The 26,525-nt window shown below is 38.9% G+C and overlaps 1 protein-coding gene across 1 annotated transcript in view; it reads right to left on the reverse strand.

Annotated features, from left to right (window-relative positions):
- Positions 1-794: 794 nt before the first annotated feature.
- frmpd2 (FERM and PDZ domain containing 2) overlaps positions 795-26,525 on the reverse strand; it is a 28,523-nt gene continuing 2,792 nt past the window's right edge. Inside the window, exons 2-30 of the mRNA XM_022208913.2 lie at positions 24,188-24,312; positions 23,885-24,048; positions 23,302-23,367; positions 23,038-23,217; positions 22,816-22,891; positions 21,352-21,439; positions 20,841-20,997; positions 20,645-20,716; positions 19,615-19,789; positions 19,376-19,511; positions 19,151-19,289; positions 18,399-18,551; positions 16,787-16,972; positions 16,543-16,702; positions 16,230-16,422; positions 15,415-15,515; positions 15,144-15,224; positions 14,638-14,745; positions 13,866-13,982; positions 10,162-10,337; positions 9,797-9,895; positions 8,351-8,444; positions 7,981-8,066; positions 7,058-7,244; positions 5,367-5,581; positions 5,138-5,204; positions 4,839-5,055; positions 2,665-2,750; positions 795-966 (exon numbers count right to left, since the gene is read on the reverse strand). Of these exons, the coding sequence (XP_022064605.1) occupies positions 5,018-5,055; positions 5,138-5,204; positions 5,367-5,581; positions 7,058-7,244; positions 7,981-8,066; positions 8,351-8,444; positions 9,797-9,895; positions 10,162-10,337; positions 13,866-13,982; positions 14,638-14,745; positions 15,144-15,224; positions 15,415-15,515; positions 16,230-16,422; positions 16,543-16,702; positions 16,787-16,972; positions 18,399-18,551; positions 19,151-19,289; positions 19,376-19,511; positions 19,615-19,789; positions 20,645-20,716; positions 20,841-20,997; positions 21,352-21,439; positions 22,816-22,891; positions 23,038-23,217; positions 23,302-23,367; positions 23,885-24,048; positions 24,188-24,308 (3,435 nt within the window). The 5' untranslated portion in view covers positions 24,309-24,312 and the 3' untranslated portion in view covers positions 795-966; positions 2,665-2,750; positions 4,839-5,017. The remainder of the gene's footprint in view (positions 967-2,664; positions 2,751-4,838; positions 5,056-5,137; positions 5,205-5,366; positions 5,582-7,057; positions 7,245-7,980; positions 8,067-8,350; positions 8,445-9,796; positions 9,896-10,161; positions 10,338-13,865; positions 13,983-14,637; positions 14,746-15,143; positions 15,225-15,414; positions 15,516-16,229; positions 16,423-16,542; positions 16,703-16,786; positions 16,973-18,398; positions 18,552-19,150; positions 19,290-19,375; positions 19,512-19,614; positions 19,790-20,644; positions 20,717-20,840; positions 20,998-21,351; positions 21,440-22,815; positions 22,892-23,037; positions 23,218-23,301; positions 23,368-23,884; positions 24,049-24,187; positions 24,313-26,525) is intronic.

Below are 26,525 nucleotides of genomic sequence, written 5' to 3' on the forward strand. Positions count from 1 at the left end.
TGTCACTTGTGGGGACCTCATTTTGGTCCCCACAAGTGACAGTGTCAAACTCAGTGTTTTCTTGGCCATGTTGTTGTTACTGAAAAAAGTAAAAGTGCAAAAATGTTTCTTTAGGGTTAGCCATTGTTTTGGTTAGGGTTAGGGTTTGGTTAGGGTAAGGGTTAAGGGTTAGATATGAATGGGAGTCAATGATATGTCCCCACAATGATAGCAAGACACACACACGTGTGTGTGTGTGTGTGTGTGTGTGTTCTTGTACTTGCTACATGGTGAGTACCATTTTCTGCATTTAACTATCAAAGTGAGGACATTTTTACAAAGTGAGGACATTTTGGCCAGTCCTCACTTTGAAACAGCCATGTTTGAGGGTGAAGATTTGTTTTTAGAGAACAGGTATGAATTGAGGTTTGGTTAGGGTTAGGGTAAGGATTAAGTTTAGGCAATCAGTTGTGATAGTTAAGGTTAGGGTAAGGCTCTAGGAAATGCATTACGCCTATGGATGTCCTCACTAAGATAGAAGTACAAACATTTGTGTGTGTGTGTGTGTGTGTGTGTGTGTGTGTGTGTGTGTGTGTGTGTGTGTGTGTGTGTGTGTGTGTGTGTGGGTGTGTGTTTGTGTGTGTGGGTGTGCAGCCCGGTTTGTCCACATACTCAATGGGTGTTTGGGAGCTGATCATCCGTATTCAGGTCAGACTCAGTTTAATCGCTCTTGTTTTGGTGAGAAAATGAGGGTTTGCATTTGCTGTATTCCTGGAAATTTTAAGAAGTAGAAGAAGTTACCAGAACATAGACAGTTTGACAGTTTGATGAAGGTTGCATTCTTTTTAATGAAATTACAATTCGAGATGTTACATATTTTGCATAGAGTGTTTTGGTTGTGAACAAGATGTATAGCAGTAGCTCTTTTACGGTTTACTAAAGTTGCCTTCCTCTTCTGGTGTTGACAAAATGCCTTTTATGGATTTTCTGTGGGAAAGGAAAATGAAATAATGTTAAGTGAGAAGTGAGACCATGCAACTCTGATTATTACTGTTTGCAGCATAAAGGGGATGCTGTTACATTTAGTGCAATGCTGCCACCTTGTGGAAAAGACATGAACAGGTGATAAAAGCTGTTGGTGGTTTGTGAGAATTCAGACATAAGGGTTATCAGTGAGAACTTTGTGATTGCTGTGCCAAAATAGAACAATCCATCCATTCATTATGTATAAACCACTTAATCCTTATTAGAGTCACAGTCTTTCCCAGCTGACTTAGGGTGAAGGCAGGGGACACCCTGGACAGGTCAGCAGTCTATCAGGTCACAGTCACACTCACATTCACACCTATGGACAATTTAGAATTATCATTTACTTCAGCATGTGTTTGGACAGTGGGAGGAAGCTGGAGAACCTGGAGAAAACCCACGCATGCACAGGGGGAACATGCAAACTCCATACAGAAAGATCCCAGGCCAGGACACGAACCGGAGATCTTTTACCTGCAAGGCCACGGTGCTAACTGACTAGAACAAAAAAGCCCTAAAATAGAAGAATGTTTATAGGTATAATATTAAAATTAAAATGGTAAGTTTTCCTTAAAGATTATTTCTCAGGCTTTATGCCTGAAGAAATACAGAAGAAATATAGTACGGGGGAGAAAGAAAGGATGACATGCAATCAACACTAAACCCATCCTGCTGCTGTAAACACTCAGACTTGATACATAGAATACACAATCTGATAGAAAAGCTATCTGAGATGGAGATTTATTTATTTTTTACAGTGATAGAGTTTAGATGAGCGGGAGGTATGGTACGGTAACATTTTAGTATGGTTAAGGTAAGACCATAGATGTGTAAAAATTGCTAGATTCATTCATTATGACTCTTTTATTTTTGTTTTTATTAAAGCCAACACATGAAGAGCCAGTTTCACTGATTTTTACCTACAAAACAAAGAGCTCATGAGTAAAAGTACGTGTTGTTGGATTTTGTGTATGTGGAAACAAAGAAGATTGAGTTGGAAAGAACCTTTCTGTCAACAGTTTCTACCCTTGAAGCATGATATTTAGAACTCATATGTGCAGCAATGAAAGATGTATTCAGATCCTTTACTCAAGTAAAAGTCCACAAAAGTAAATGTTTTCCTGATAAATTGCTGTCTTTTAAGAACCACATATCTCTAAAAACAGACTGTTTTTGTGACATTGCCTTTTCCCACTAATCCAAGAGGGTTATTAAATAGTTTATTTGGCTTAAGAGGGGGAGAACATTTAAAGGAACACTTAATTCCTCAAGCTATTGCAAATATTCAGAGTCACCACATTCATAGTGAAGTAAAAAGTACAATATTTGCCACTCAGATATAATTGGGTAGAAGTCTAAAGTTGCACAAAATGAAAATAATTAGTTGAGTTATAATGACCTTATACTTGCATTGAAGTTCAGTTCTAGAGTGAGTGCATTTAGTTCCATTTCTCCCCTGAATATGTCTTTTCTTCTAAATGTACGTGTTTTATAAATGTAAAGATCTTGTTCATTTTTGTGAACAGAAAAGGAGCTCTGTTTTATTTGAATTAAGTAGAAATTGGGTATTTGACTGTGTAATAAAACACAAATCGAGCTATTAAGACCTGGGAAACAACTATCTGAAACATTCTTTAACAGTATTGTCCAGACACTCACCCATAATCCTGCTATTGTCTCCACAAACACCCATAATCAGCCTCCAACTTCTCTGCTCTTCTGGTCCATCTCTGTTTTTGCTATGCCTGGAAAACAGACATTCAGAACTTAGACTCTGCAAATGTAGCTGTGAAACTGCACAAACAGCAAGAAAACTGCTTCATGATGTGAGAAATACCTGACATGTCACTAATACTGTGCTACATGATATGATGCTATGTCATGTCACACTGAGTTACATTACGCTGTGGTACAGCATGTTGTGCAGAATATTAGAGTGTTCCATCGTATCACAGTATAACATGTTCTGTTGTGATTTGTTGTATAATGTTAGTATTTGACTGCTCTGTTGGGGTGAGGTGAGAGAAGCCCAGTTAATCCCTCTGAGCTACCATTAAAAGAAATGCAGAGATAACTTTTCAACATAGATCATATAGTGTTGACAGGCTATTACTGGTGTCTCATAACCAATCAGGTAGGGCTTCACATTGTTGTGTAACTACAGACAAAGATAGAAAACTGCCTCACAGCCAAAGTATTGGTTTTTAGAATTAATTAATTTCTCTTGGAACTGGTTAAAAAATAATAATGATACAGATACTCTGAAAAATGTTGATTGTGGGATTCAACAACTGATCAACCGCTTGACAAGGAGGTTACAATAAGCTAGATGTGTCAAACATACAGACTGTGGGCCAAAACTGGCATGTCAGAGGCTCCAATCCAGCCCGCAGGATAACTCTGCAAAAGGAATACTCACTCTAAAAATATTTATAGACATTGAACATTGTGCAATATGATGTCAGTCAGCAGCTTCACTACAACAAAGTTTGGTTTGGTGGATCCCTATTGTTGATGCACTGCCACAACTTTTATGTATTTATTGATTTATAAATTATACATTGAAACATTGACAAGACAGGAGGACAACTTAACTTTCTTCCTTAATACAGGGTATTTAAAAAGAATGAATATATATCATTACACAATATTTTGATAAGGAAAAGCAATAGAAAACTCCAGCCAAGTCACAAGTATTCTACTCACAATCAACTTTTATTTACTGCCTTACAAGTGTTCAGCGTGGCCACCACCTGCAGCACCGGCAACATCAATGCAGTAAGAGAATTCCTCTGAGTTGATCACTATTGCTATTTAATGTCAATCGATGACCTTAAACATCAAATAAAAGTTGATTATGACTTTACTGGAGTTTTTTATTGCTTTTCCTTATTAAAATATTGCGGAATGAAATCAGTTTATTCTTTCTGAATAACCCTGTAGTTCCCACTTTAGTTTGTATCGTGGTGTTTGGATTACTACACAGATGTAAGATTTAAAATAATTTCTGGATCTTGACAACTTCTTTCAGTCATAATGTCAACTACTAGATAGTTCTGCTTCAGATACCTGTGACTGAATGCTTTGTGCCTTTGTAGACACACTGTGATCTGTAAGTTGTAATGTGTAAATGACCAACTGAGGCATGGTATTGTTTAAATTTCAATTAGTTTCTTGGGAAATATCGTGCTGTTCATAATGTTTTGTAAAATGACAGTACATTAAATGTGAACATTTTCAGAATGCACTTTTCTGTACTAAAACAAAGGGAAACAATTAGAGATGAGGTTATTTAACGGTTATTATGCTCTGATTTTACTGGTCCGGCCCACTTGACATCAAATTGGGCTGAATGTGAGCCCTGAACTAAGGTGAGTTTGACACCCCTGGAATATGCTGTTCTCAACTGCAATAACTTCAGGGCCATTTTTGTGCGACCAAAGCTTCTGTGCACGTTCATAATGCGAGAACAGCTCTCCGTAGAACCTTTTTTTTTTTTTTTTAGGTTACTCCACATCTGCCCTGAAAAAACTGCAGGAAACCCTGATTGGTTAAACTCAGGGGCAACAAGCACAATTTTTTCTGTCCTCTCGTGTCTTTGTCAAGTACGAGTCTTCTTCGCTCTGAAATTGTGATCAATAATGTAAAATTTACCATATATATTAAAACAAGAAACCTTCATTGTTCTATTTCCCGGTGTACTGATAGAATTGGAGTTTATGTCTTAGTAAATGCTATTTCTCATCATTTGCAACCTTGTGCTTGCCCCGAGTTCCTGCAGTGAAAAGCTGCCTACTGTGTTCCATCAGGTAATGCTGTGGAACAGTACTGACCTTTCTGCAGTGTTGGAGTCCATTAATAAGGTCAGCTTAATCCTTCTGTCCACTGATCAGAACATCTTCATCATCATGCTCCCCTCAGTCTCTGTCATCAATTTCTGTTTCACCAGAAAGCACACTGTGGTCTTCTGAACATCCACTGATGCTGCCGTTCTATAACACTCAGAGATCACTCATGTTCCGTGGAACTGATCGATAGAAGGAAGAATCCCTGAAGACAAACAGACAAACAAGAGAGTGACGCCAGTGCAAACATAATGTGTGTTTGTGGTTGTCAGGATGCGTTTGTGTACCTGGTGCAGGTCGACAGAGAGTCAGCTGGACTTCAGGTGGTGAAGTCTTGAACAGCTTTAGCACCTTCTGCAGAAAGAGAAGATGAATATGGGTTTGTAGAGATTATCGGGGTTAACATAGCTGATGTTTTGTTTCGATCTAAAATATTCTTGAAATACATAAAATAGTCATGGGAAGAAAACGACAAGATAACTACTGAGCTTGCTACAGGGATGAGTCTGCACATACTGGATAGGACAGCTCCTTCAGCGACTGGCCGTTGATGGACAACAGGACGTCTCCCTCCTGGATCCTGCCGCTCTGCTGAGCCGGCTGGCCGGGGAAAAGCTGCTTTATCCGGACCAGGCTGCCAAAATCCCGGGTGGGTGGATCCAGCTCACACATTAGGAAACTAAAGCCCAGACCGCTGGCACTCTTGGTGAGAGTCACTTCTTGTGTGTTGCCTTGGGGTTTGGGGGAAGGAAGACAGCAACGGGACAAGGATGAGACGGAACATGGTATAGATGTGGGGATTAGAAGTAGAAAAGTTGGGAGATGGGAGAAGAAGAGGGAAGAGAACAAATAAAGACAGGTTTGTTAAATGAATGATGTTTTTTTTAATTCTAGTTGTCTTGGTGAACTTTAAGTTTAAATATATGAATAAATCAAAGCAACAGTAAAACAATGTATATTTCCATCAGTCAGCTTTGAAATGCATCATTAAGTGAATGCAGAATCAGTATCTGGTGTCTCGTGTTGGACTTCACCACACGAATGTATCAAGATCAACACAGCTGGAATTGGAACCTGAAGTGAGATTTTTCTTTTTTTTTAACTTGAGGCTATATATTTTCAAAATCTTGCTGATTCTTGCTGTCACTAAGCTCCTGCATGCTCCAGTTTTAAGCCATGTACAGTGTCCCTGTCAGATGACCCTGTGATGGGTTGGTCTCCTTCAAATGACTGAAGAGCCTGCGCTTGGTCATGTAGGGCTAAAGTTGACCTAAACTACGTGGTCTGTGCTCCGCTCTGTAGCTTTGCCTGTCACAGCTACTGTCATTCATATATCATATATATCATTCCATAAGCCCAATCTCCATCTCATAAGATTGTTTTTGTTACCACTTCATAGTCCTGGACGTGTTGATCTTGTTGCGTTCTTATAAGGACTGATACGGTCAAACTCAAACCACCAAAAAGAAGCAAACAGTGTTTTTTGGACTGCCCTAATCTAAATGCTGTCATGCCTACAAAAGGGGGTGTTTTTAAAGAGTTTAATTTGGTCGTAATTCTGACAACAATAAAAAATAGCTTTGTCATAATTGGAAATCAGTTATTTTTCTGTCAAAATAAAGAAATCATTACTTGCTTGTTCTCTTCAGTCTTCTGTAGATGTGATGAAAAGAAGCAGTAAAATCAGTTGAACACCACTTTAAGAATACACTAAGTAATGGCATATAGATGAACAACAAGACAGGTATTTTAATGTTGGCTTTCTTGCCCTCACACATCTGATGTTAAGGGTTGTTCAGTTATTAACCTCTAAAAGGAATTAAAGTGTATTAAGCGACAACTTGTGACCCAACTGTGTGGATGTATGGTGCAGTACGACAGATATAGAAGGACAGAAGGGTAAGGAAGGCCAGGAGGATAAGAACAGGAAGGTCAGTAAGGGAGATCAGGATGAAGTGTGAGGAGGAAGTGTGTGAAAGTTCACCTTCAGACTGTCAGACCAGCTTGGATGCCTGGTCGGATACTGAAGCAAACAGCTTAGAGGTTCTCTCACAGAGGTTCTTCCTCACAACATATTATCCATTTTGCTCTCACACATAGAAAGCAGTAAATATTTCTAAGCTGTTCTCAAAAAGAGATTGTGGGCTTTTTGTTTGGAGGCTCCAAAGTGTATTTTGTGTATTTCAGTTAAAGCTGAGGCGTCCTACCTTCAGTGACGAAGCTGTAGACTTTGGGCTGGCCAGATATTGTGATCACAGGAGTGCTGGTGGGTGAGCAGCTCTGGTGGCTGGTCGTTGAACTGATGGTCTGGTTGGATACAGTGCTGCTGTTTTCAGCACTCAAAGAAACTCTGGGTAGGCTCATCGACTCCCTCTCCACGACAAAAGAAACCACCTGGAGGTCAGAAGACGACAGGAGAAGTAGAAGAAGAGAAGAAGTAGAAGATACAGATGTGGTGGATAAAACTAGTCCTCAATTCACTGGTAACGTTAACATGATGTGTTGCAGGTATAATGTTTACCACGTTCATCTTTGTTTAGCACTTAATACAAAGTACAAATGACATTAATGAAAATGTCATTGGAGGGTATTAAGCTGTAAACCCAAATTTGAATGTGATGATTATGTAGGCAAGGTAATAAAAAGAGATTCAGTTTGTCTTGCAGGAAACATGAATGTCTGGTTGAGATATTCCACTTAAAAAGAGTTTTATGGCAGTGATGACAATACATCAAATCAATTTTTGAGGTAATCCATCTGGTAGTTATTACCGATATTGCCTTCCATTATGGCTGCAACAAACTACTGTACTAACTGTCAAATAATTTAATTATTTTCTGGATTAATCCGTTAGCTGTTTAGACAAAAATGACAAGAAAAGCTGTTGAGGGTTTCCTAAAGGCTAAGATGATGTTCTCAAATGTCTTGTTTTGTCCACAACCCAAAGTCAAAGAATTTAAGCTTTTTTTATTTGAAAAATATTCAAATTGACTAATCAAATATCAAAAATAATTGTATTAAATTAATTACTGCAGCTCCACCTTTCATAAATTCACAATGTTAGCATCGGAGAAAACACATCATCTGCAAATATAGATTGCTGGTCTCTAACAATCATGTTGTCCTTTACCTCCCCAGTTTTACTCAGACACTCCACAGCCTGCTGGTAGGTGAAACCCTGGAAGTTAAACTCATTCACCTTCACCAGTCTGTCACCTTTAAAGAAACAATACACGGACAAAAAAACAAACTAAGTTTTTAAAATTAGAACTATAATTTGTGCTCTACGTTGGCTTTCTGCTTGTTTTTGTCTTCCCAGTAACATCTGAATGGGATGTTCAATATCCTAATCAGAACAGTCTCCCTGTTAAATATAGAAAGTGCTAAAGGACTCAGATATGAACTATTGGAAACCACCATGCATTTTGACAACTCTGCTGAATACCTTTCTGACTAATGTAGGCGTTAGTGTGGTTTGATTGGACTCTGAACTGTGTTACCTGCTTGTAGACGTCCGTCTCTCTCAGCGGCTCCTCCAGGAACAAGGCTTTTGATGTAGATCCCTCCATTAGTAGGGCTGGTGTTGACTCCGCCCTGAACAATCAGTAACAGAGGCTTTTAGTTCAACTTTCATTAACAACAATAGTGATGCTAGTCATATATTGATATCAAAAGATGCTGAGGCTGATCATGTTTAAATTTATGTTTTTTTTACCTATAGTATATTCACTCAAGTACTGTGTCGAAGTACAGTTGTGAGGTTCTTTACTAAATCCACCATACGCAGATTAAACTGACTAACAATATGACTGTTAAAATTTTCTTAGTAACATTTTTTATATTTTTTTCATCATTTTCAAATAAGAAATTTATAATGTTACAAATTGTTGCTACCGGGCTTTGCAAAAGTTCTGTTACACTCGGTTTCATGATCTTTAGAGACGTTTACATGTCGGAGTGAAAAATTCCATTAAATAAACTGAAAGTTCTACCTTACAGGCGGATGTCCTTAATACAAATTTTTTCTCCGGTGAACTTGTATCAAGATGGAAGTCAAAAGAGTTGAGATATCTTCTCTCCTTTGTGCTGAACATCAGCCGGATGACTGTCCACAGAGTCGCGGAGAGGCTAAAGAATGGTGAAGATCTTTCAGGTCTTCACCATTCTTGAAAGATCACTGAAAGATCTTCACCATTCTTCAGCCTCTCCGCGACTCTGTGGACGGTCATCCGGCTGATGTTCAGCTGCTTGGCTCTGTCAGACCTGTTGTGGCCAGTATGAAGGAGAGCAGATATCTCAACGCTTTTGACTTCCATCTTGATACAACTTCACCGGAGAAAAAAAATGTATTAAGGACACCTGCCTATAAGGTAGAACTTTCAGTTTATTTAATGGAATTTTTCACTCCGACATGTAAACGTCTCTAAAGATCATGAAACCGAGTGTAACAGAATTTTTGCAAAACCCGGTAATAGCTTTCCTAACATTAAATCTATTATTAAGGCTTCATAGAAAAATGATAAACCTTTAATTTTTACACTTTTTTTGGTCATAAAAATACATCTTTCTGGTATTTCATTTTGCTAATGCACAGTTTCTACAGTTTTTTTTCTTACACTATTGTATTGTCCAGTTTTCTAGTTGAAATCAGTGTGATTGAGATAAGTTTCTCTAATCCTGGAAGGCCACAGATGTTAATGAGATTGCGTAGAGAAGACTGCGGCCGACTGCTGAAGATGAGTTATTTTACTAATGGCCCTCCCTGACTGTCCACTCCTAACATTTTTAATCAGATTCTTCCATTGTGAAAACATTAGTTTGATGGATGAAGGTAGATAACTGCAACCACTGTATCCAAAATCTATATTCTATGAAGTTATGCTCAACATCTTTAAAATTTGTCATTTCATGGCCCAGCAAAAGAGCAAAAGAAACCATAAACTCACAGAGATGCTGATGCCCAGATTTCCTGACATCTTTCTGAGCTCCACAGTGATTTCTCCTGGCCTCACACAGTTTTGATGGTGAGACACATGGTAGCTGTCCTGTGGCCAAAACACACATTATCGAGACACAGTTCAGCCTTTGTGTCTGTCTTACCATTTATCAAATGCATGATCGCACAGATATTTATTGCCATATTGTACAAAATTACCACCAAATCTGATCAAATCTAGCTAAACAGTGACTCCACCTGGCACTGCTTGCTACTATCTACACCAGTGCAATAAGAAATAAAAGAAACACCACACAAACTTGTATTTTTGTGATTCAAATAATTGTTAAAACGTCTAAACTATCAGGACTCTACCTGTGTACTGGGGACCCAAACTTCTTGAGGGACGTTCAGCCTGTTGCTGGTCTTGGGTGTCATCATGACTGAGACAATCTCGTCCAGACTGTCATCTCTAGACCGTCCGTCTGTCATCAGTGTCATCTGGGACTCATAATTCCTCAAGAAAGGAGAACGCATCGAACTGAAAGGAACTGTGGATGAAAACAACAAATTTGCACTATTATACCCCAAAATACTGGATATACAGTAAGTGCTTATTATGTTCCTTGCTGAGAATTTGATGAGAAGTTTGAGGCCATCTTCAGAGTTTTCTGCTAGCAGCAAGTTAGCTTAGCACAAAGAATGTGGTAAAATCTAGTTTACATTAAACACAAGGTTTTAAACTGTATTAAAAAGCTCAGACATATAACATGTAAATTAGTAAAGTTTTAATGTTCTGTTAGCTGTATTTTTGCCACCTGTAGATGGAGCCAGGGTAGCTAGTTTCCTGTGTTTTCAGGCTTTTGAGTCAAAGCTAACCAGTTGCTTCTTGTAGTTTAGTACAGATATCATTTCCCTATTGGCTAGAAAATCAGTAAGGGTTTTACCCAACTTTTATTAGCACAGCTAACAAAACTAGCTTAACTACATTTTCAGCAGGTGTTGAGCTTGTTCCTGTTTTTAATCTTTGTGTGATACTAAGGTAACAAAATGCTGCTTGTAGCTTCATATATTGCATACAGTAAAATGTGTTGGAAACTATTTTTTTACGTAGTGTCTACAGATACGGACCCGTACGTGTAGCCTGTGTGCTTCTTTAAAGGCATTATGGAGGATGGGTTTTTTTTGTTTAATTTGTCTGATTCACATAAAATGAAAATATTGACCTTTAGTGGACTTGTATGTATAGTCTCTAAAAGAATAAAAAAATAACTGTGGACATGGCAGGACCTGAAAAACATCAGGCAATCAAAGCGCTCGGACCGAGGCGTTTGGTTTGCTCCCTTTCCTGTCAATCAAAAATCTTCCGGCTCAGGCCTAGTTACATAGATTACGTACGCCTTGGGCTTACGTGTTTTGTGTATGTGTTGCTTTGGTATACACACGTGGACAAAATTGTTGGTACCCCTCAGTTAAAGAAGGAAAAACCCACAATTCTCACTGAAATCACTTGAAACTCACAAAAGTAACAATAAATAAAAATTTATTGAAAATTAAATAATCAAAAACAGCCATCACTTTTGAATTGTTGATTAACATAATTATTTAAAAAAAACAAACTAATGAAACAGGCCTGGACAAAAATGATGGTACCTCTATAAAAGATTGAAAACTATTTGACCAGAGTGACATGATTAACTCAGGTGTGTCATTTAATTGACATCACAGGTGTTTCCAAACTCATAATCAGTCAGTCTGCCTATTTAAAGGGAGACAAGTAGTCACCCTGCTGTTTGGTGAAAAGGTGTGTACCACACTGAACATGGACAACAGAAAGCGAAGGAGAGAATTGTCCCAGGACATCCGAAAAAAAATGATAGACAAACATCTTAAAGGTAAAGGCTATAAGACCATCTCTAAACAGCTTGAAGTTCCTGTGACAACAGTGGCTCATATTATTCAGAAGTTCAAGACCCACGGGACAGTAGCCAACCTCCCTGGACGTGGCCGCAAGAGGAAAATTGATGACAAATTGAAGAGACGGATCGTTGGAATTGTATCCAAAGAGCCCAGAGCAACCTCCAAAGAAATTAAAGGTGAACTCCAAGGCCAAGGCACATCAGTGTCAGATCGCACCATTCGTCGTTGTTTGAGCCAAAGTGGACTTCATGGGAGACGACCAAGGAGGACACCACTGCTGAAAAAAACTCATAAAAAAGCGAGACTGGAATTTGCAAAAATGCATGTTGACAAGCCACAAAGCTTCTGGGAGAATGTCCTTTGGACAGATGAGACCAAACTGGAGCTTTTTGGTAAGGCACATCAACTCTATGTTCATAGACTCAAAAACCAAGCATACGAAGAAAAGAACACTGTCCCTACGGTGAAACATGGAGGAGGCTCAGTAATGTTTTGGGGCTGCTTTGCTGCATCTGGCACAGGGTGTCTTGAAAGTGTGCAAGGTACGATGAAATCTGAAGACTATCAAGGCATTCTGGAGAGAAATGTGCTGCCTAGTGTCAGAAAGCTTGGTCTCAGTCGCAGGTCATGAGTCTTCCAACAGGACAACGATCCAAAACACACAGCCAAAAACACCCAAGAATGGCTGAGAGAAAAGCGTTGGACTATTCTAAAGTGGCCTTCTATGAGCCCAGATCTGAATCCCATTGAACATATGTGGAAGGAGCTGAAACATGCCATTTGGAGAAGACACCCATCAAACCTGAGACAACTGGAGCTGTTTGCTCATGAGGAGTGGGCCAAAATACCTGTTGACAGCTGCAGAACGCTCATTGACAAATACAGAAATCGTTTAATTGCAGTGATTGCCTCACAAGGTTGTGCAACAAAATATTAAGTTATGGGTACCATCATTTTTGTCCAGCCCTATTTCATTAGTTTGTTTTTTTAAATAATTATGTTAATCAACAATTCAAAAGTGATGGCTGATTTTGATTATTTAATTTTCAATAAATTTTTATTTATTGTTACTTTTGTGAGTTTCAAGTGATTTCAGTGAGAATTGTGGGTTTTTCCTTCTTTAACTGAGGGGTACCAACAATTTTGTCCACGTGTGTAGCTTCGTAGTTAGCTGGCGACTTGTTTTGCTCATCTTTTTTTACATAATGGCAGCTAAAGATCCAGGGGGACCCAGCCGTAAAAGACAACTTCACGAGTGCTACGCAAGTTTCTGGAGGGGGGCGTTTCTTCGTAAATGTTAACAGAGGGGAGGTTAGAGGGGGGTGAGGGAGAGGTTGTATGTGCGCATGCGCATGCTACGTTCAAAGTCGTAGGAAATTAAATCTCATCTTATGCCTTTAATTCTCGCTGCCTGAAATACCCCAGCGCCCCCTATCGAGTGGCCATTTTCACGGCAAACAGGACTTCCGTGTCGATATGAACTGGCTTGTTCTCTATATACATGTGTCTCTACTGCATTAACTATAGTTACACCCGCTGTCTTTGGCCAGTTATTTAAAAAGTAATAAAGATGAATGAGATCGCCGCGGTGTAGAAAGGTTTATAATAGAGTATACGATGTATTTCAGTAGATCTATGTCATGGTTAAAGTTATATAACAGCTGTATACATACAAACAATCATATATGCCCTATATCCGTACCTCTAGTACAGATGCTACGGGTACGGGTCCGTACCTCTAGCATCAATCATTTTTTAAAATTAATTTATTTTTTGCTGTTTTACCACAAATGTAAAGCAATGCAGAAAGAACAATATGTAGCCTAAAGTTCTGTTCAGTCTTAATAGGATATCTTTAACGTCAAATGATGCCCAGCTTGACGCTTTATATGAGAATGGAGGCTGGAAACAGTTGGAAAATTAATTTTAAAAAATAAACTAAACAGTGCACCCCGTGAGACATGTTACAAATATAAGGGAAGACAATGCTGAGTAATAAAAGAAAACTGCTTTACATTTTATTAGATGAGAGCATTATTAGAATAGGCTAATTACTCCATTGCTAACACTACACATGCCAACAAAAGAGGGCAAAGGTCTCAGCACAGTATCACTACACACATACAGTAACCGAACACACAAACACACACACAGAGCACCTTTTGGCTGTGAGATAATGAGCTGCACCTCCTCTGGGCTGCTCTGCATGACCTCTGCTGCCTCGCTGAAAGTGACACCCTCCAGGCTGATGTGGTTCAGAGAGATCAGACGACCACCTGAAGGCAAAGGTCACAGTGAAATGGTGCTAGTGTAGTTTTAAGACCCTGTGTGACCCCAAAGGCCCCACAGATACAGTCTTTGTCCTCCTTTGCACTTCACTTCCACATATCCTCTACACTGTTTAAAATGGAGAGAGACGTTGGATGAGTTTCAAATACAAACACCAAAATTAGTGGCAGGAATACACTAATTTGGGTGTGTTGTTGTTGCTGCAAACAGTGGAGGGTATAAAGTTGCATGCTAGGTCTGTCACAATAACAGTTTTTTTCTTTAATATTGCTATCTATAGAATTTGCTATGAGTCAAATAAGGTTTAACTTGGTTTATTGAGTGTTCTATCTGTAAACATAACTGCACAATTACACTGTATGGAGAGTGAAAATGCAACCAGATGAAATGATAAATAAAACATTCACAAGGCCAAACATCTGCAAACTGAAATCACCTACTTTGCTGAAGTTTCAACCAGATCATTGCTGGTGCTGGAATATATATAATATAAAATTTTTGTCCTCTCTGTATTATTAACATGATATCAACATTTTAGTTTTATAGTTCAGATACTGTATCATCAATGCCAGTTCACTGTGACGCTCCTCTTCTGCACAGTGTTGCTTAACATAAAGTAAAAATGTCCATGTGACTGTCTACCTGGTCTGATGCGTCCGTCCTTATCAGCAGGTCCACCAGGCACAACGGAGGCAACAAAGACGCCCAAATCATAGTGTCCCACTGTGTCCTCTCCGACTATTACTACACCTGTGTGGACACAGACCACAGCATTTAAAAATAAATACTTTCTTAAAGAAGCAACGTTTTTCCTTTTGTTGCCAGTTTGGACATTTTCTGAACATTCAGATTTACCATCATCTATCATCGAACTCTATTTGAAAAGCTTCCATCATATAAAATGTTTTTTAAAATTTAATTTGTTGTTTTTCTCAGAAAAATGCTAAGCCATGTAGTTTCTCATTATTGCTATCCAAGGAATCATAGTGCTGTGATATTTCATAACCACGGGGAAACCATCAACATATCCGTATTCTCAAACATTCACTCCATGGAACCCAAAGTGTGTCGTATAGTTCATCAAACATTTAAAAACTGAGAAAGTAAAACAGCTTCCTGTTGGTAATCTGCGTGGTTGATTGACTTACCGAGACCAAGCTTTGGGTCTTTCTTTAAGGAGACACATATGACTTCTCTGTCTGATGATGTTCCCATTTTAGTTGGAGTATCTGTGAGATATAGAATGGAAGAGCACAGTTAACTGATGAACTCAACAGCAGCTTTGCTTCACTAACTTTACAATGGAGCAAAGAAGATAGCTTTGTAATATGGCACTGCTGCTTCACAAGACAACTCTCTGTCTGTCATGTAGAGATTATCTGCTAGAGAAGCTGAGCAGTGTGCTTGGTTGTACTCTACCTCTGGCTGCTAAGGAACCAGAACGAGCTTCAGATCCGTTCCTCTGAGAAGATACTGGGGAACGCATACCAATGCCGCTGCGCTGACTGCTGGAGCAGGTACTGCAAGACAAAGACATTCGGAGGGAAATTATGACTATTCTGTTCAGTTATGTCATGATAGTTTTAATATTTACACCTGTATGGTATATTCATCCTGAACTCATACCATGGGAGGAGGAAGAGATATTTTTCTGCATGGTTAAAAAAAGGTGTTTTTACCTGCTATTATGCTACAACTAAAGAAGTTGTTTTGAATCTTGTCATTTCAATCATTTGTAATGCCATGCGGCGGAATGTGCATAAAAATCAATGATGGAAACATGGCAATTATCTGTCCATGCTTACAATAGCAACAAAGTGAAGCAACTTTTTAGACCAGATGCTCCTCCTTTTTCACTGCAGAAATATGCATAGGATCACCCCTTGCCTGATATACTTTTGGTCCTCTCTGTGCCACTAAAAAAGTTCCAACCAACCAAGCTCTTTAGGTGCCTTGTGATACCGAGTTGTGAGTTGGAGCTGCCATGAATCCCTCCTGGCACTGCTGTCTGGATGCACTCTGCACTGGCCCTGCCGTTCCAGAGATAATTCAGCCCAGATGTCTGGCATCAACAATTTAGTCCTTGGCAAAGTCACTGAGGTCTTAACACCTGCCCATCTCTGCTGCATCCAACACATTACCCACTAGAACCAATTGTTCCCTTACTGTCTAATTTACAGCAGACCTTAACATGCGTTTGGAACACAAACTGCTGTAGGCCTATGGTCAAATACCTGTGCTCATTGAGGCGCTGCTGTCTTATCCGGGCCTCGATCCTGGCCGTGACATCATCACACAGTTTGTTCAGGGTCTCATCCTGAGGCGTGGTCAGACCGCTGTCGTCCTGTGGCGTCTCAGAGCACGAATAGGACTTCAGGTTACTGCTCTGAGTGCGGCACACCGCTGCATACTGCACAATGTTCTCCTCTGGACAGAGATACAAAACCTATCTTTAGTAACTGGACACCATCAGCAAGAAAAGTCTCGAAACTGAAGGGTGGGTTTTGTCTTCTTCAAAAACAGGCTGGTAACACTGTAGTGACTGACCTGAGACCAGGCTGTGGGTGAGCTGGCGGGAGTTCATCTCGTTGTTAAACTTGTGCTGGGCTGAGCAGAGGTTGCACAGGTATTTGGCTGTCTTCGACCTCTCTGTGATGAAGGTGTACTTCTTCTTGCTGCCCCGGCACTCGATTATAAATTTACGCCTCTGTGGAAACATAACAGAAAGGTTTTTAGGCGATGAAAGCAAACACAGAAGAATAACACAAGCCACTACCAGCGACTCACTCACATTAGAGGAGATGGTTGCCGTCTCCCTCCAGTAGAACGTCTGACTGGTGGATCTGCAGCCATCTTTAACCTCATAGATGATAACCCCTTTGGCACAAACCCCGAGGATAATCTCTCCGTCTAAAGGCTTTTTCTCACGCACCACACGGTGGAACAACACACCGTATTCAGGCAGCTGCTGACACACCTACAGGGATAAACAGAGCTGTAGTCACAGTTGTATAGCTGCAGCACCATGACTAGAATAGCCAAATATAGGACTGGATTTCTTTTGGCAAACCCTTTTTTAAATTTAATAAACCAGTGGGGCTGACTAGTTTACAGTTTAGTTTGTAAATTACAGGCCAACATGGTTAAGTGTTAATTTAACATATATGTTAATCAATTTTGAAATGCTACAGTATATATTTTCACATGAAGAAAAACATGGTTTGACTCAGTAAAAATATCTTAAATTAATTATAGATTTCAGTAATTCCTTTTCACCAGTAAGAGTAATAACTGACAATATCTGCAACCGAATTTCAACAGGTTCAAAAAGGATTGTGACTTATTGACATGTAATTTCCCATATCAGATATCAGCAGCTGTATTTCTGATATGTCTGACATCAACAAGACATTTCAAATATACTGACCTAATTAGCATAATTATTTTGGATCTGTATTATTGAGATAGATAATCTACTTGAATTCTGACTTGTTTTAAAAGGAACTTTACATATCTTATAATTGTTACTAGTACAAATATAATTTCAACTTGTTACAAATGCACTACGGCTTCCTCCCACAGTCCAAAAACATGCTGAGGTTAATTGGTGATTCTAAATTGCCTGTAGGTGTGAATGTGAGTGTGATTGTTTGTCTGTGTATGTAGCCCTGCGACAGACTGGTGACCAGTCCAAGTGTCCCCTGCCTTCATCCCGTGTCAGCTGGGATAGGCTCCTGCCCCCGCGGCCCTAATGAGGATTAAGCGGTGTATAGATAATGGATGGATGGATAGTTACATGCTGGCCTAGTGCACATTCTTTTATTTATTTATTTTACATTTTTGTTCAGCACTTTGTAATATTGTTAAGAAAAGTGCTACGTAGATAAAATTTATCGTTATTAATATTAATATTATTATTTTTTAAGTGCACTTTGAGATATTTGAAATTGCATTCTTACTAGATACAATTCCAAACGGACAATTTTGACTAGTTAAATTTGATTATTGATATGTAGAATTGCATTTATGATATCAGTCATGAAAGAAAAATCGTGGAAATCTAAACATAAACATTGCTACTAGTAAGAACTGAATCGCTGATGTTAACAATTGGCACTTTGATGAATTAAAACTGGGTCTGTAGTATCAATATCTATAACTGAGTTTAAATAGAGGTATTTGGTAAATGTGACCAGATCTGATTGAATTACTAATGGATGTTTACACTAGTAAGAAGTGAATGAGCATGTTGATTCATGAGACATCTTTAATTAGAAATGCTATTAGTAAAAATTACATTATCTCAGCTTGGCATTCTAACTAGTCAAAACGCCGTTATTGATATCTAGAGTGGCTATTATTGCTACTGACTGAATGATTACATCGATCGCCATATGTGCTACCTTGAGGAATTCAAGCTCGGATTCATCTGTGAGCATCTGAGTGTTGTTGGTGTGAAGTCGCAGCAGTTCTTCCTGAATGTAAGGCAAGGCACGTTTCTCCATCACGCTCTTGGAGACATACTGATCAGGGCGGTAGTAGTTCCTACTGTACACCTAAACATAACACATCATAACCTCATGTTAGCAGCATAAAAATAACACATGCATGTGTAACGTCATGAGCTGTCACGTAATCTTTTAATAGTGAGTCATAATACAGTGCTACGAGTTAAAGGATATGCATAGAAACAGGTGAGTGTGGATATGTAGGCTTGAACAAACATAGGCACTAAAAAGGCTGTCACTGATCTCTACTATTGTCTGCTTTGTCTCCAGTAACTATACTACAGTGACAAATGACTCAGCACTGAATGTTGACATTTACATTGTAAGATTGTCTTTTTTAAAGGACTTTTTACATGTGGAGATTGTATCATTTCTGCTGTGACTCTGAAGGAGCTTTGCAAAGTCAGAGAAAATGTCCCTGATACTGTTCCAGGGTTGGATACTACACATATACATCATAAAGACTTAATTACAAAATTGCACACCAAGGGTCTAAAAAGGGATCCTATTTTCAATTAAAGGAAATGGAGGATTCAGTGCTGGACCAATAGTAAAGACCAAAAATCTGAACTTCTTAGCCTCTTCTACATTGATTTTCATGTTTTTCTTGAGTTAGCCAACTTCAAAAAGAAGTTCAGCTTTAAAACCTCAGGCATGCAGTCTCCATACTCCGTCTGCAGGGCCAGACCCGCCAGGTACAGAGAAGTCTCCTCATGGCAGGACAGTTTGTCCTCCAAAAGGTCTCTTCTCAGCTGGAGGTAATACTGGTGTCGGGTCTGTTTGTGTCTAACGGAGAAGACCACACACGTATATCAGAGTTTCAACCCCACATTTTACATTTTTTTTATGTATGAAAACATGAAAACACTTACAAAAGAAGGGAAATGTCGCTGACAAAGAATTTCACCCTGAAGTAAAGGACAAAAGTGGTTGAAGGCACTTTCTTCCAGCCATCTGACGCAACTTTGGAAATCTTTGTATCGTTGTCCACGAAGAAAAACTCATTATCTGAGCAGAAAACAGAGAAAATGAGAAAAATTGTAATTGATTTGATCATGTATGATTTATAATATACCTACACCACCTGGAGTTATTACACAAGTCTCTTTACCATCAAGGTAAGCAAGGCCAAAGTAGAAATGTTCCATGAGGTTGGAGTGAGCCACGATCATGTCAAAGACGTCTCCTCCTCTGGATTTCACCTCACACTTGACCAGGATGCTCTGACCGCTTGGCATCACCACACTCAGCTCTCTCTGAGTGGTTGGAGACTTTCCTTTCTTCGACTACGAGAGAAAAAGGGGAAATACATTTTGATTAAACAATTGAAACAAATAAAAATCAGAGTGGAAAGACTATTTAATTTTCAGTGATAAGTTGTGTAATTTCATAGATGAATAGGCAAAGACAAAGTAATTCACAAAGAGGAAAATATTTTATATGTAGAGAGAAATAATGCATACTTTGTTCACAATGGATAGAGTAAATGGTTGTCAACAGTAGTTTCAATAGACAGCGTCATTATCAAAACTCTTCTGAGATTTAGACTATTGTGTGTTTGTGATCAATTGAGTGTTTAGACCCTTTACCTAATCCAACAGTGTGCAAACATCCAATTCCACATAAAGTCCTGCTTTATGACACGCTGTTCCTGTTTTTGTTGTTTCTACAGGACAGCAACTAATGAATATTTTCAAAATTGATGAATCTGCTGATTATTTTCTTGATCAGTTCACTGATTTGACTGACGCAGAGCATTGAGGATACATTGTTTTTCAAGTGATTTTGGGTCTTAAGATGATGCACGTGGCCTGCATTATTTATTAATTCGACTTGGTGAGAAATGTCAATGTATTTACTAGATACCAAATTGATACCATCAAAACTCTGACCCTAAATCTAGTTATCTCTGTTCCAATAATTAAAATGAAAGGCAGAAAATCCTATTTGTGAAGGTGAAATCATGGAATTTAGGGATTATGAAAATAATTGCTTATTATTTTTCTATCAAATCAGTCAATGAATGCAACTCAAAATTGTACTCAAGTATGTGTACTTAGCTACTTTCTACCACTGCCATGTCATTTTCCCTTGACATTAACAGGAATTGAGTTGTTTTTTTTTTTTTTTAAATAACTCACCACAATGGATCCAGGCAGCTCCAAGACAACCAGAGGCTCATCTAACACTCTAATAAACTCAGGACCCAGATCCTTCATCAAAGAGGAAAATGGAGATGAAAATATATAGTCAGCCTCCCTCATCTCCTCCCAGGTTTTAAACAAATGCATGGAGATATGAAATTATTACATAACATAATAAAATAATGTGGCTCACCTTTGCTTTCTTGTCATTCAGACTCATTGTGGACTCAAACTGTGCGAGGGATCTGGAGTTGGCTCTTCGATTACTGTCCATGTATGGACTGCAGGGGCTTCGGTTCAGCTGCTGCCAGCTGCAGTAACTCTCTCTGTGTCGACCTCCCGAGGGAGTCCTGGGGAAAATTAGTTTTCCATTCTCACTCTGATGGGAGCTGAGATCTGTCACTCACAAGATGATGGCTTGTGACGAGACAATATATATTTTAATAGCAACAGCTTTGTCACCGAGTCCTCTGGGGAGTTTGTCTGCCCTACATTCTGTCTCCTTTCTTTTCTCTATTTCTACCATAGACTGTATTTCTACACTGTTTTAAATTAAATCATTTAAGCTACTAAAATATAACGTGAGTTAGGTTGACGGTGACGTAAACAAAATATTCGCTGTTTTATTTTGTTTCTTACTTTAGAGGTTCAAGTTTATGACTTTCATGCCCAAAACCCTTGTGTTTAACTTTGTCTGGTCTTACCCTGGGGGTTCGGCTCGATAACATCCTGTTGAGAATGTTCTGGAGAGCTTCTTCTTCAGCTCCCATGTCGAGTTCCTAAAAGAGCTCCCTGAAAAACAAACTGCTGTGTTATTTTCCATTTTCCAGTGGTATAGTGGTATAGTTCTCATAAAAATATGTCTGTCTGTGTTTTAGTTTGATAGTAGTTCAATATTTTTGGAAAATATGCTTATTATCTTTCTTGCAGCTTTAATAAGAAGATTGATGCCACTCTCGGTGAGCTAAACATTAAGCTACAACAAGCAAATGGTTACGTTAGCTTGGCTTAGCTTTGCTTAGTGTATAGACTGGAAGCAGTGGGAAAGGGCTAGCTTGGTTCTGTCCAGAGGTGAAAAAGCTTACTGACTCATTAGTAAACACCATTTATATCTAAATATCGAAATGGGTAAGTGGTTTTCACAGTCAGGTGAGCTGTTGTCTCTTCTTTTAGTGTTTATGCAAGGCTAAGCAGCTGCTAGCAGTAGAAATCATATAAAAAGAAATCACACAAAAATTAGACTGGTATATGAAGCTACAAGCAGCATCCACTTAGCTTAGCTTAGCCAAAGACTGGAAATGGAGGGAAACATTTACTCTTAGTCTGCTCAATGGTAAATAAAACTAAAGAATCAAACAAAAACAACAACCACCTTTGTACTTCATTATCTAACACAATACATGTGTTTTTATATACATGAAACAGAAAATACCAACTCTGTATTAAAAAAAAACATTGGCACTCGACTGTTTCTTCACTGTCACCTTTTGCCCTAAAAAATAAAATACAAAACTTTGCAAGCTCTGTAGATGCTAGTAGACATGACCTTAGAATAGTTTAAATACTGGAATGAAACAAATACCAGCAGTCGTATGTATGAATTAAACAAATGAGATAGTTAAAAGTGTCTTAACATCCAGGCACTTTTAATTTCACTTAGAAACATTTTATATTTACTGGCGCCTACTTTGAAGCCAGCTTACCTGAAATGCTATGCTGAGCTATAGCTACTGGCAGCAGCTTTATATTTATGGTGTGAACAAATGAAGTCTTTTTTTACCATCGTTCATGTGAAGAGTCCATATGAACTTCTCTCTCTTGTGGTATTCACAACCTCGCAAGTTGAGATTTTCTGAAACATCCGAGTTCACAAGTTGTGATGTGTTTGCTTATATTTTCAGAAAGAGTGGAAGCCATGGAAGTTTATTTCTCAATGTATAGAAAGTAACATACTCTAATTTTAGTTATAGAGAAAACTTTAGCATTTCTAAGGAAAATATTGATACTTTAAAAGACATATAGCCTCAGTAGCTTATACTGTAGATGCTGATGGTAATGTTCATGTTGCCGTTGGACAAGAGTCGTATTGATGTTCTCATCTCTTGACAAGAAAGCCAGAAATCCATCCCCTAAAAATTTAAATCTGACAAAAGTGATGAGTTTCTTACTGTGTAATCTGTCTCTGACTGCCTGACTGCGGTCCATTAGTGGAGATCCGTTTTCAGCTATGGACACATGGTCAACCTGTAAAGACACCATTGTCCAGCTCAAGGAAACCAGCATTCAAGAGTTAGTTCTAGCAGTAAAATCAAAAAAGAAATTAACTTAACTCCCCAAAGTTAAACATGACCCCAAAAGTAAACCAAACAAACCAGTCAGCTACCACTCACTGAGTTCCTGTAGACGTCTTCCACCAGCTGCCTGACGAGCCGCTCAGCCGGAGGCAGCATTGAGGCTTTGTGGTGAAGTTCACAGGTCTCCAGCACCGTCAGCAGGTCAGTCCTCCTCATCACCACATCCTCACACATGCTCAGGAGCAAATCCTCCAACTCACTGCTCAGCTGGACCGGCTGTGAAGAAACAGATGGCAGCGAAACAGATGAGTGCAGAGAATATGAAAGGTTTTTGGGCAGGAAATAGAAGGAGGAAAGTACCTGGTTTTGAGGTAGGTGATAGTCAACACACCAATACAGAGTCATCCCCAGTGAGTACACAACCATCTGAGGAGCACAGACACACTCTTTCACAAGTCTTATCAGTCACAAATTTGTAAAAGTATGGAGTTTGTTTTGAGTAATGAAACTGATTTAATAAATATAGTTCATTGAAATAAAGTAGGAGGAGAAATCATCTCATATTAAAGTTCAAACAGTAAATTTCATGTTGCAAATTTAGTACAATAGGCCCCAGTTCTGCTAATGAAACACTTTCTCAAACATCCTGTATTTCAGAATTAATTCTACTGGATGTGAATAGTTTGCTGATTCCCCTCAGTCTCTACATTTTCTGATCTAGTGGTTGAGATAGATTATCTGTAGATACTACAAATCACGCTTTGCATATATCGGTTACACTAGTGCAGCACTATACTGTGATTCACTGCCTAAAGTAAAACTGATTACGGTATGTTAAAAATATTGGCTCATAATGTTTTCTTTCTTTTTTCTTTATTTACTAATATCGTTTTGTAATAGAAGTCTGCACAACAACAACCCAAGACCTTTCCAGTGTCCTGACCTTTTCGGCTGCAGTCCTGGTGGAGGTAGCGTGACCCTGCTGGACTTCAGGAGCTGTGAACGAGGCCACGTCTTCGTATCGTGCACAGCTCTTGAAGGCCAGACTCCCGTTGGCTGACAGCAGCACTGAGCCTGGACTCAACACACTGCACATGTTGCCTGAACCTAAACAAAAAGCAGAACATTGGCTGCACAACTTTCTCTTCTGCTATTTGATGTGATTAGTTAATATTAAACATTGCATTTGGATCAAATTCAACAACAGGTAAAACTGTGGAGAAATGGGGGGGTGATGACTGATTACCTTTCTTAGAGATGTCCAATAAGGCATCAGTGGTGGCAAGCAGCAGACACCAGACCTCATCCTCCTCCAGTGGTGAACCCCGGGCCTCCAACACTTCTGCCAGGGTCACAAATGTACCCATCCTCCTAGGATGCACATGCAGCGGAGACACACCCAAAGCTCCACTTTAATAAATTTTGTGTTATGCATGGATAGAGTTAGTCTTGTTGCAGTTATAGAAGGTGAGATGTTTATGTTTAAGGTGTCGTGTAGAATATGAACCTTCTGAGTTACCATGTATGTATTTTGAGAAAGGGACACCATTTGAAGGAAATCTGCTATCAAACACACAGTAATCTCCCTTGACAAATGTCTGTATTAAATGTCATGGATCTGTGGACATCTTTTTAAACAAGAAAAGCACTCAGAGAACGCAGTACTCCACCAAGGTTGTTCATTCCCCCATATGGCATTGTCAGAAATACAGCATTTTTTATTTTAAGAAATGCAACATTTGTTTATTAGTTACTTATGACCAAAAATCCACACAGAATGTGGCTATTTAATATAGATATACCCACAAACAAAATGACCTTGTGGTGAGCACAGGCATGTGTTAGTTATGTATGGATACGGAGTTGTTTCACCTAAATATGTCCAGTGCATGCTTTCTCTTTTTCCCTACATTTTTCAAGTTTAAAAACCTCCCTTTCATCACAGTGCAAGCTTGGAGGTCTTTTCCATACACATACATGCGTTGATGGGACTCAGAAACACCCCCACAATTTAATCAATTGTTCCTTGTATCATTTCTGACGGATAAGTCCAGATAAGTCCACAGCGGTCGATTTGCTGTAGGATCACAATCGTGTGATCATGAGCAGGCAGCTACCGTAGTGTTCACTTGTCGTCATAGTTACAGTGACGCCATGCCACTATCTCGCAATGACACAGAAATCTTTAACAAATCCCTGGATCCAGACCATAAGCTGCATCACTGCCAAAATCTAATCACTTGGTCCTTGTGTCATTTCTGATCTTCCGCGAAAATTTCATCCAAATCCGTTTATCCGTTTTTGAGTAAAGTTGCTAATAGACGGCCAGACAGACGGCCAGACAGACAAACGTACGCCGATCGTCAAGGCTCCACCTCCTTGGCAGTAATTAACACATTAAAAAAGAAGCTGAGGAAGTGGCAAGATCTTGGTACCGATGAGCCTCTTGGACTAGAATCTAAGTACATCAGGTCAGGTGAGCATTTCGCGATCAGAGGCCAGAGGTTGGGACCAATACGCTTACGGTTTAGTAGGATTTAAAAGCATTAAGCAGAAACAAATCCAACACCCGTGTTTAATGACTAACTCAAAACGAAGAGATGCCTAGTAATGACTCTGTTTCACAGAGACAATTTTTCAGACTAAGAAACCAACATTTTTAAAAGATGTAGAAAAAAAAAAACATAACACATTTGCACATTGTTCATGCACACAGCAGTTTGTGGTAATATAAATGTTGAGAGGTAATGGTAAACTATCTTGAGAAGCTTTTGGGAAATGAAACTCTCCATGATACTGAAACAACACAAAATGCTGCACGTTAGTCATCACTGTTACATTATCGCCGCTATTATTATAATCCGATAAATATAACATATAGTGAAATATTTGTTTTAAATAATATGATAATGAAATTAGTTGATGGGACATTTTGACCAATCACAGCTGTTTTCAGACCAGCACTGGTGAGACAGTATGAAGAGGAACAATATTCACACTGGGAGCAGGATGTGATGGCTGACTGGGATAAACAGAGAATTTTCATTCAAGTGAGTCAGGTTTAAAACGTGTGTAGCCAAAACTGAATGTTGACTTTTAGATTTTTGAAGCATTTGCCTGTGATTGATCAAGAGCAGAGCGAGGTACAGTTGGAAAGCTGCATTTTCAGATTCAGCAGCTTTAAAATCACTCTAAATTCATCATTGCAATGAACAGTGCAAGGTTGTAGCTGTTATCCATTTAATCCTGATCCTGTTCCCATGGCCTTTATGAGACATTAGGTGAGGGAGTGCAAAATGTACAACTTCAGAGATAAAGGTCACTCAAGTTTACCTGCCGTTATGTTTAGAAATAGCCAAATTCTCCAAATGCATTGCATCGAGTCAAAACAGAGACGTGTCACTTCACAAAGAGACAAGTGTAATATTCGGGAAAAAAAATCTAAATAAAAATATCATATTCAGATGAGGTCTGCAAGCACTGAAATGAGTAATGGCCTAACAAATTGAAAAGGCTACTACTATGGTTTCTGTAATTCATATAGAAATAATTATTAGATATACAATTTTGGATTTTTACCAATA

Source organism: Acanthochromis polyacanthus, chromosome 19 (genome assembly GCF_021347895.1).
Source record: "Acanthochromis polyacanthus isolate Apoly-LR-REF ecotype Palm Island chromosome 19, KAUST_Apoly_ChrSc, whole genome shotgun sequence".
Lineage (NCBI taxonomy): Eukaryota > Metazoa > Chordata > Actinopteri > Pomacentridae > Acanthochromis > Acanthochromis polyacanthus.